Genomic DNA, 10,384 nt, shown 5'->3' on the forward strand with positions numbered 1-10,384 from the left:
GTTCCCACATGACTTTTACTCCTTCCCCGAAGGAAGCCTCCTCCATGGTGATTAATCCACCAATAATTCCTCCTTTATTGGATCAAAAGTTCCCACCAGGAATCGAACTCCCCACGCTTGGTTCCAGAGCCCCCCAATGTGATTGTTCCGCCAACTTGGATGTGCCCTGGGGGCGGATAAACCTAAATTCTTATCTCTATAGAAGGAGGACTAAGCCTTTTTTAGATAAAAAATAGGGTAATTTTGATGTTATCCCTTATTTTTTCAGTGTGAAATTATCTCAAAATGAATAAGCCCAGCAAAGAGAAGGCAATATGTAAGGAAGCCCATTCTATAAATAAAAAGCCCTTTGTGTTACAATATTGGGCAACACGAAAACTACTTACTTTATACACGTCTAGCGCACTTTAGCACTCAGCTGAAGCAGGGTTCTTCCTTTTCCTCAATATCTCCTTATATTCAAAATTTGGATCTTTTTGTTATTGATTCGAAAACTCTGTTCGCAGTTAGTCAATTCTAGGGTTTTACTTGCTGATAATCAACATGGCACCCGCGGCAGATCCGAACAGCACTGGAAGCACCGGTGGCGGAGCCACCAGAGACCAGGCATCAATCAAGGTCCCTGCCAAAGACCCGAAAAAGAAGGACGAGAAGAAAGACGAAGATCTTGTAAGTTCGCGAGGAAATTAATGTTATGTATCTAGTAAATTAGTGGAAAAACGTAAACTTTGTTCACTCAGCTCCATTTATTATTATTTTTTGTTATTTAGGTTAAGAATACATTGGATAATTTGTTATTTTTAACTTGGTGGATGATTCATTGTGTAATGATTTTTTATGCTGTTACTTTGTGTTTTAGTCTGAGGAGGATTTGGCGTTAAAACAACAGTTGGAGTTGTATGTAGAGAGGGCTCAGGATTCCGACCCTGGATTGCAGAAAGCTGCCCTAGAGAGCATGAGGTTTTTAGCTTTATTTATTTATTTATTGCTGTTCAGAAAACTGGATGTGTTTTTATTTAGTTTCTTTGGGAATAAATTATATCTGATTTTTTATTGGTGGACTTTAAATTAAATGCTGAGAAGTGGTTCCTCGAAAGGACCTACCAAGCTTTCTATGAAAATCTGGAATTTACAAAAGGTGTATTCTTAGTCCAGTATCCAGAATGAGTCTCGCAGCAACCACAACCCACATGGGTGATTGCATCCCCTTTTGAATTTGTATTATGTTAGAGAGAAAACACGTGGGCAGTATTATAAATGTTAATGCTTTGTGGATTGGTTTTGGCCTGAGATGAATTCTAATCAAAATGTCCATTTCTGAAGTAACTGAAATTGCATGGCGAATTACTGAATAAATGATATGGTACTCTGGCCAAGTTCCATCTACATTACTTAATGCAGCTCTGGTGAGGGAGAAGCCTTGTTTGCAAGTTTGGGAACCAGTAGTCAAAGCTGTTGCCTTTGTTTTTGCTCAGTCACCCGTTAATTTTGATGAAATGTCTCACTATCCTAGTATTGAAAAATGAAGAAGGAATTAGTCTATTTAGTAGCACTTTTGAATGGGGTATCTCAAGTGGGTATTATGTAGAGCAATACGAATTGGTGGATGGGTCACATTTTGATATCTCTTAGTATTGTGATAAAATAGAGGAATAATTATTTCCTGTTCTGGGAATGTAAAATTGGACTAGTCAAATTTTTACATAATTTACTGGTTACTTATTAGGGATCAATCTGATCTGCTTAATGATCTAATATGAAGGACTCCTACCTTCTAATGATTGTCATGAGCTATAAATATGATGTTCATATTTGCTTCTTCAGGCAGGAGATTCGTACCGCAACAAGCTCTATGACTTCAGTTCCAAAGCCGTTGAAATTCTTGCGTCCTCATTATGGAACTCTGCAAGCACATTATGAGAAAATGGTTGATTCTGATTTAAAGGTAAAAACTGTTGAGTTAAATATCTGTGCTCCCATATTCCAGTCTTTCACACACGATTTCTCTAATACTTTTTTTCTTTCATGCAGAAACTCCTGGCTGATATACTCTCTGTTTTGGCTTTGACGATGTCCCCAGAAGGAGAAAGGGTAGGCTGTATTTTTATTATCCTATGCAGTTGTATAAAGTTCTCACATATTGGTATCTTAAGTATTGTTATATTCATGGAATGAATCTATACTAAAAACTTAAGGCTAACTGAGTAAGAAACTGAAATTTACTAAAATAATGATCTCATTATTTCCTATTCTAGCAAAACCACCCATCAGAGCCATGATCAATCAAGTACCCCCCCCCCCCCGGGGGGGGGGGGGGAAAAAATTTTTTGGGGTTTTTTTACTTATGGATCCGTAAACCAAATATAATTAGGAAGAAGTTAACTTTTGCCCCTTGGATTGGACAATTAGTGAGTTTGATTAAGTAGGATAGCAGATGCTTGCAGTAGTTCTGTAGGCATTTTTGCTGTTTTTAGTTTTTGTGCCCTTTGTTTTATGAGCATATGCAATCATCTCACATGGTCTTTTGTGCTTTATGTTTACCTGTTATTTAGTTGTTTCGTTCAGCTACCAGTAATTGCTTACTGTACCCAACCCATATATATGTTACAAAAGGATAAACAATTAAAAGTTCTTTTTCTATGAAGTAATTTGAGTTCAATTGTATAAATCATGAGTACATCTACTGTTGGATTTTAACTGAGAATAAGTAAGTGCACTTGGCCTCTCTTTGGGAAGAATTCATAGATGGTTTAATTTGTAAATAAATAGAAATAACTTGTGGATAAGTGGACAGTAGTTGTGGATCCATTGAAATGTGTGGTTGATAATGAATTCGTTTATAAATTAGCCAAACGGAGGCTTAGCAACTCAAATTAAACACCATGACCACAAAATATAATTTCAAAAGTTCCAATATAGAATGTTGTTAAGATATTCCCCTTAAACTTTAAGCCATCTTTTTAGAAATGCGATTTTGTAGTAGGCTGAATGATTGGTTGTAGACTTATAGTATATCCTTGACCTTGCTTCTCCTTTCTTTTTTTTTTTTTTTCGAAAATTCTGATGAAGGGAGGATTTTATCCATATATAGTGCACCTATAAGTTACTTAAAATTTCCATTTTGCTCTCAAGCTCACTGCAAGGCACATAAAACAACTGTATCCCATAAACGGAGCTTGCAAGCATTTTTAGGATAAAAACATTTTCTTAAGTTCGTTATGTGTGAATTAATGAACTCCAAATATGCACTCCCACTTCATTAGCAAGCCATTTCTCAGGTCGTTAAGAATTTTTTTGAAGGCAGTTGAACATATAAATTTTTTTCCATTTTATTTTGTGATAAAAGCCATTCATTTGACGATAAGGGTTTTCGGCCAACTTATCTAAAAATGGAAGGTCTCACATATATGATGAGCCTAGATTTCTTACTAGTAATGTATATTATTTTATTGAGATTGAATGTAAGGATTTTGTTGAAAGCTCTTGGTGTACAATATATATAATTATTTATGCAATTATTATTGTTGCAGGCAAGCTTGAAATATAGGCTGCTAGGTTCTGAAGGTGATATTGGGTCATGGGGTCATGAGTATGTCAGGCGAGGATTTCTGACCATTGTTTAAGCTTTTTAGCATCAAATAACGTTCACACCCGTGTGTGATTTTGACATTATTTCTAATCTTTGTGTTTCATTTTTTTCTTTATCACATATTATTACCTCTAATATGTAAATTGAGTATGAATAACGTGCTACTTTATTATTGTGTTAAGAGGTTCCACATACTTGTGCATGACATGTCCATGTTAGTGTGAGATTCACCGTGTGATGCATCGACACGGACACGTGTGTCGACACGATAGGTGTTTGATTCACAATTTTTCAAAAAAGAAACAACACTACATATTCCCAACATATTGATTAAATTCTTCAAAAAATTTTATTTATATATCATAACTTCAGTTTTATACTTAGTATTAGTTTTTCTTGTTGAAATTCTTTTAAATAAAAGTACTTATTTGTTATATTATAGTAATGTTAAATTATATCTATTACTACAATGAAGAATGAAAAATGTCTATGGTAGAATGTTTGGTAGCCGGCATGACATTATAGTGTTGAACACAGACACATCATTCTAGTTGAAGTGTCTATGCAACATAGTTTACCGTAAATCTATTTCTTCTTGATTAAAAATAAAGGATCTGTATCCTGCGTCCCTGTCCAAGAATTGACTGTGTGAAATGAGTACTTGGTGGATGCAGTGCAACACAACTTTATCAAACCAGAAATTTCAATTTCGTGTATTTTCAAAAATATCCTTTTTGTAGTGCATGAAATGACTTTTCATCTGTATGGTTTAGGGGGCATATTTTTTCAATTGTTGGAGTCTTGTAATGGAAATTTATTCCAAGCTACTATTTATTCGAATGTTGAATTTTTTTGCAGGAACTTGGCTGGGGAAATATCCGAAGAGTATACAAAACGACAGGTTGGAACTTCTATCATATTGGATACTATCAAGATTGACTTGGTTTTAGTATAAAGTGAACTTCTTGATGGATGCTTGTGTTTGAGTTTATATTTCGGAGAGATTTTAATTCTTGAGTGATGGTTTATCAAGTTCTAATGTGGTGCTTTAACTTTCACACATCTGACCATTGGTGCCACTATGTTAATGAGTTAAAAAATTGCTTGATTCTGTTAGTTTTTCTTGATGGATGCGTGTATTTGAGTTTATATTCCAAAGATTGATATACAGGTGGTTGTTTATCAGTTTTTATGTGACGCTTTAACTTTCACACACATGACTAACAGTGCCACTATGGTAACGAGTTATAAAAATTGCTCGATGCTGTTAGTATTACTGATGAATCTGCTGTTCTCTTAAACTTTTGCAAAAATATCACTTGTTCCCCCTTTGTTGATTTGAGAAATGTATTTTTGCAAGGTAGAACTAATAAATGGTTGCACTCAGAAGAGCTGAATTAAAATAAATTGACAAGCATGTTTCTTTCTGCTTAAAACTTTTCAGGCCGAGGAAGCCTTAATTGATGATCTAATGGAGCTGGTTGGGCAGATTGTTGCTTTCCATATGAAGGTAAAAAAATTTTCCTAGTGTTTTATTTGGATAAAGATATTTTTGCTTTGAACTGATGCATGACAGTGCATGACCTGGTTAGTTAATTGTTCTTTTGAAACGGTATAGCTATGATTTTTTACCACTAGCGATCTCATCAATGAGTTTCTAATCATTGTCAATGCATATATGCAAGTCTTTTTCTTGGAACAAAATTGTGAAATATCCTCTTTCCCCCCTTTCATTTGCAGCACAATGCTGAACCTGAGGCGGTAGATCTTCTAATGGAGGTACTTTTAATCCTTCATAACTGGTCTCCAAAAAATCACAAAATGCTTGTAAGAAAAAAGAATGTATTTGTGATCTAGGCATTTTGTTGTCCAGGTGGAAAACCTTGATCTGTTAGTGGAGCATGTAGATAATGCTAACTATAAGAGGACATGCCTATACCTTACTAGTTCGGCAAAGTGAGTATATTCCATAAACGGTCATTGGAAGTTTCTGTTTGATTTGTCTGGAGTTTTTTTATCCTTTTGTGGAATGTGTTTAAAAGTTCACCCCTCCTCATCTGAACCACACAGAAATATTTGATGCATCATCATCCTGTAAATATAATGTGCAAGAAAATATTGGCCACTTGAACTTTGTTATTCTTCCCGATTGCCATTTTAATTTAAGTTGTGATTATTTATTTGATCTAGAATGTATTGTTTTGTAGAGGTAAGTTCTTAATTTTTCCCAAATATTTCATGGTTTAATCATTGTCTTGGTAGATATGTTTTGTGGAAAATATTTTTGTTGCCAAGTCTAGGTTTTGAGTACATTTGCGCATTCTTATAACCAAGCATTATTGCACTAAGCTATAGCTGGTGCTGTTGTCTTACCTCTAATATAGAGTGGCAAAGGCTCTCGTTATGAAGTCTTCTCCCCCAAATTCCAAAACCATCCAACCATCACCCATTCCTAACGATCTAGGCCTCATCAACAATGGACACAAACCCTCGATTGGACAACCCAACCCCACCAGCCTTACTTCACAAATATTCAGTCAATCCTACTCGCAGGCGGCAGCTCACCCGCGTAACCTTTGCGTTGGGACCATGAGTCAGAAGATGACACTTCGGTGACGGTGGCCCAAGGCGCTACCGTCCATGAATTGAACTTGATAGTTACAGATCTAGTGTCAGAAAAGCCAACGGGGCATTTTTCGTCCATGCTTGCTTTGGCGACCTTTTGGCTAGATGTGCTTGCTCGACTGGCTGTACACGTGATTCCAACACCGGCCAGGCATTCACATGGGCCATGCGTCAACGTCGGGGAGGCAGCAAACTCTTCTGGCTTCGTTTAGGACGTTCCACCCGCTAGTTTTATCACCATTTGCTGCATTTGCCCAAAATCAGGTGAAATAGTTGCATGCCGTTGGTGAGATGGTGTTTTGTTCTCGATTCAGAACTGTTGTAAAAATCAATACCAAATATGGAAGAGCTAGATAGAAGGGAGGAGAGTCAAGGACTGGTAGGGGATGAGAGGGAGACACATGGAGAATTAAGGGGAGAGTTGAAGATGTTGGTTGAGATGGAGGAGATCGCTTGGCGTCAAAAATTTAGGATCAAGTGGTTGAAAATGGTGACGAAAGCACTCAGTTTTTCACAGGGTCGCTAATCGCTAATTCTAATGGGCGAAAAAATTCTATCTCTATGTTGGAGGTAGATGGGTTTACTTATGAGGGGCACAGGATATTGGCACCCAAATGGTAAGTTTCTATCGAACTCTTATTGGGAACAGTTTCACTGGGCGCTGGAGTTGGGCTAGATTTTTCTACGATTGGTTAGAGAGACCATTTAGAAAGGATGAAATTAGGGAGGTGACGTTCAGTATGAATGACGACAAGGCCCCAAGATTGGATGGTTTTCCTTTCTCATTCTATAAGGTTTGTTGGGGAGTGGTGCGATCGGACATTGTGGATGTCCTTACTTATTTTTTCCAGTGTGGCAGGTTCTTAAGATGCTTCAGTGCTATATTTATTATGTTGATTCCTAAGAAACTGAGAGCGAGGGATATCAAGGACTTTCATCCTATTAGTTTAGTTAGTGAGGTATATAAGATTATTGCAAAGATTTTGGCGAACAGATTAAAGGAGGTGTTGAGAAAAGTGGTGTCTAAATTTTAGAAAGCATTTGTTAAAGCTCGTAGGATTTTTGATTTTGTACTTATAGCAAATGAATGCATCGACTCAATATTGCATTTAGTGGTTCTAGGAATGTCATGTAAGCATGACATTCAGAAGGCTTATGATCACGTAAACTGAAATTTCTTCTGTATATGCTCAGGCGATGTAGCTTTGGGGATAAGTGGTGCCAGTGGATTCAATTTTGTATCTCTATAATTCCTTTCTCATTTATGGTAAACGACACTCCTGAGGGTTATTTTTAGATCTGTAGAGGATTGAGGTAAGGAGATCTTTTGTCTTCATTGCTGTTTGTTATTGTGATGGAGGCTTTCATTAGGATGCTTGAGAAGGCTGTGGCGGAGAGATTGTTAAGGGGATTTATGATTTGATAAGTTACAATTATCTCATTTGTTGTTTGCAGATGATATGTTGATCTTCTATGATGCAGATGTTGAACAATTCAGGAACTTGCGTCCTTTGTTTCTGTGCTTTGAGGTTGTATCCGGATTGAAGATAAATTTAAAAAATCTAAGGCTATTACAGTGAGAGAGGTTGAGAACATAGAGTTGGTTGCTATATTAGGTTGCAAGGTTATGCTGCTGCCTATGTCATATCTTGGGCTTCCTCTAGGAAGACGGTTCAAAAGTATACATATTTGAAACAGTATTGTGGAAATGGTGGAGAGAAGGCTACCGGAGTGGAAGTGCATATACCTCTCAAAGAAAGGCCGTCCTAGTCTTATTAAGTCGGAGAGAAGGCTAGCGGAGTGGAAGTGCATATACCTCTCAAAGAAAGGCCGTCCTAGTCTTATTAAGTCCACTTTATTGAATCTCCCTACTTATTTTTTTATTATTGTTTCCTATTTATGCTGCAATGGAAAAAAGATTTGAGAGGATTCAAAGAGTTTCTTTGGAGAGGATTGGAGGAGGAGAGGAAATTACATTTGATTAACAGAGGAGCAGTTTGTTCTCCCAAAAGGATGGGAGTCTCTGATTGAACTTGTAAGTGGTTGTGGTGATTTGGAATAGAGAGGGAGAGTTTTCGGAGAGAAATTATAGGGGCAAAATATGGTGTTATGGAGGGGGGGCGGGGGTAGTGCTCAGTCGAAAGTCGTGATTCTTATGGGGTGAGTTTATGGCAGTATATTCGACGAGAGTGGAGCGATTTTCGGGAAGGAGTTGACTTTTATGTTGGGGAATGGTAATACTATTGGTTCTTGGGATGATTGTTGGTGTGGAGAGCAACAATTTAAGGTGGGGTTTCCCTCTCTGTATCGTATTGCTTTGATGCTGTCTACTACAGTGAATAAGGCCTTAGATATGCATAACAGAAATCTCATTTAGCGCATTGTTTTGGACTGGGTTTGCAAGACTAGGAAATGGATAATTTTGCGTAGCTTCTCATATCTTTGTATGAGTTGCATATCAGGATAGGAGAGGGTAATTTTGCAAGTGAAGGTTGACATAGGATGGTATCTTTTCAGTCGGCACTTATTTTAGATCTTTATTTGGACATTTAGAGAGTTCATTCTTTTGGAAGATGATATGGAAATGTAAATTGCCTCAAGGTTGACATATTTACAATGTACAGTTATCAGGGGACAGGCGTTAACGGTGAATAATCTCCGAATAAGAGATTTTTATGTTATAGAGTGGTGCTATATGTTTAGGATGGATGGCGAGATAATTGACCTCTTGTTCTTTCATTGTGATGTTGCTCGTTTGCTATGGAATGATATTCTGACATCTCAACACATGGATTGGGTGTTATCGAGGCACATGGAAGACATGTTAAATGCTTGGAGGAGAAAGTATGGGACCTTATTCCAGGTTGCATCGTATGGTGTGCGTGGAGAGAGAGAGAAACAGTTGCTATTTTGTTGATCAAACACGAACAACGTAACATATTAGATAATTGTTTTATTTGATATTGAATAATTGGTTTAATGCTGAAGCTGCTACGCATATAGACGGGTTGTCCAATTACATGTTTCTCCTTTTTGGTTTAAATTAATAATACACTTTCTGTTTATTTTCCTGTGATTGATAAAATATTTGATTACCTTTCAAAAATAAAATATAGTGGCAAGGTATTTGACAGTGTCATGCATGATAGAATTGGTGGAAGAGGTTAATTAAAATCTTCAGTCTTATTTGCTATGTTAGAGCATCCTACTGATAATTCAAAGATCACTGGTCATCCATAATCAGTAAAATAAACTATTATTGTCATAGAATTGTCTTCGTTATGAAGCCAAGTGATGTATAATAGCACTTTTGGAAGAAATAAGGTACTAAAAAAATATTACGGTGGGGAAACTAAAGATCCCCCCCCCCCAACCACAACCACAACCACAACCACAACCATACTTCTAAACTGGAAATTACGAGGAGAGTGCATTCTGTATGGCATTTGTCAACCATATCATCTGGGATGCTAAGTAGAACTTGTAAAATTTTTTGTTCCTTTGTTATATGGGGTAAATTTTTCTTGTTATCACTCATTCAAATAAATTATAAAGTGGATCTAGGGCTTGGAATTTGAGGAACTCTTCATCAACAAAATTTACCATTTACAACTCATTAATTAATAAGAATAGAATGGATTGTTGTACAAGTAAGGCTGTAACCGATATGTAATGTTGTATCTTTTCAGATACCTTCCCGGACCAGATGATATGTTAGTTTTGGATATTGCATACACAATTTATATGAAATTTGAAGAGTTTCCTAGAGCATTGCAGATTGCTTTGTACCTTGACAACATGCAGGTTTGTACTACTCAAGCAATTCTTACTTCTATGGTCTTAAAGCTATGGAGTAATTTTGATCAAATAATATTGTATGATAAGGCATAATATAGATACAAAGGTCTGGATCCCAAGAATAAAATGCATGTTTTATTTCTACACACACACAGAGAGAGAGAGAGAGAGAGAGAGAGAAGAGATCCATGCTTTCACCATTTTCGAATTTGACTCTTACACCTGGGTATTCATTTGCAGTATGTAAAGCAGGTTTTCACCTCTTGTAATGATCTTCAAAAGCAGCAGCAATTTTGCTTTATCCTCGCTCGCCATGTGAGTCCACTTGAATTTTGCTTCTGCATTCAATTATACTGCTTGTCCTTGTCCTTG

At 36.7% G+C, this 10,384-nt stretch overlaps 1 protein-coding gene across 2 annotated transcripts in view; it reads left to right on the forward strand.

Annotated features, from left to right (window-relative positions):
* The first annotated feature begins 346 nt into the window (after positions 1-346).
* Positions 347-10,384, forward strand: part of LOC111395462 (26S proteasome non-ATPase regulatory subunit 2 homolog A) — a 16,035-nt gene continuing 5,997 nt past the window's right edge. The window contains exons 1-12 of one of the 2 annotated variants that reach the window (XM_023021466.1): positions 347-428; positions 507-669; positions 860-960; positions 1,825-1,945; positions 2,032-2,091; positions 3,531-3,598; positions 4,448-4,490; positions 5,034-5,099; positions 5,330-5,368; positions 5,463-5,545; positions 9,904-10,018; positions 10,253-10,327. In XM_023021466.1, coding sequence (XP_022877234.1) covers positions 544-669; positions 860-960; positions 1,825-1,945; positions 2,032-2,091; positions 3,531-3,598; positions 4,448-4,490; positions 5,034-5,099; positions 5,330-5,368; positions 5,463-5,545; positions 9,904-10,018; positions 10,253-10,327 — 897 coding nt within the window. In that variant the 5' untranslated portion in view covers positions 347-428; positions 507-543. Of the gene's footprint in view, positions 670-859; positions 961-1,824; positions 1,946-2,031; positions 2,092-3,530; positions 3,599-4,447; positions 4,491-5,033; positions 5,100-5,329; positions 5,369-5,462; positions 5,546-9,903; positions 10,019-10,252; positions 10,328-10,384 lie in introns of both variants that reach the window. The other variant, XM_023021465.1, reaches the window with a different exon arrangement.

This window comes from Olea europaea, chromosome 6 (genome assembly GCF_002742605.1).
Source record: "Olea europaea var. sylvestris chromosome 6, O_europaea_v1, whole genome shotgun sequence".
NCBI lineage: Eukaryota > Viridiplantae > Streptophyta > Magnoliopsida > Lamiales > Oleaceae > Olea > Olea europaea.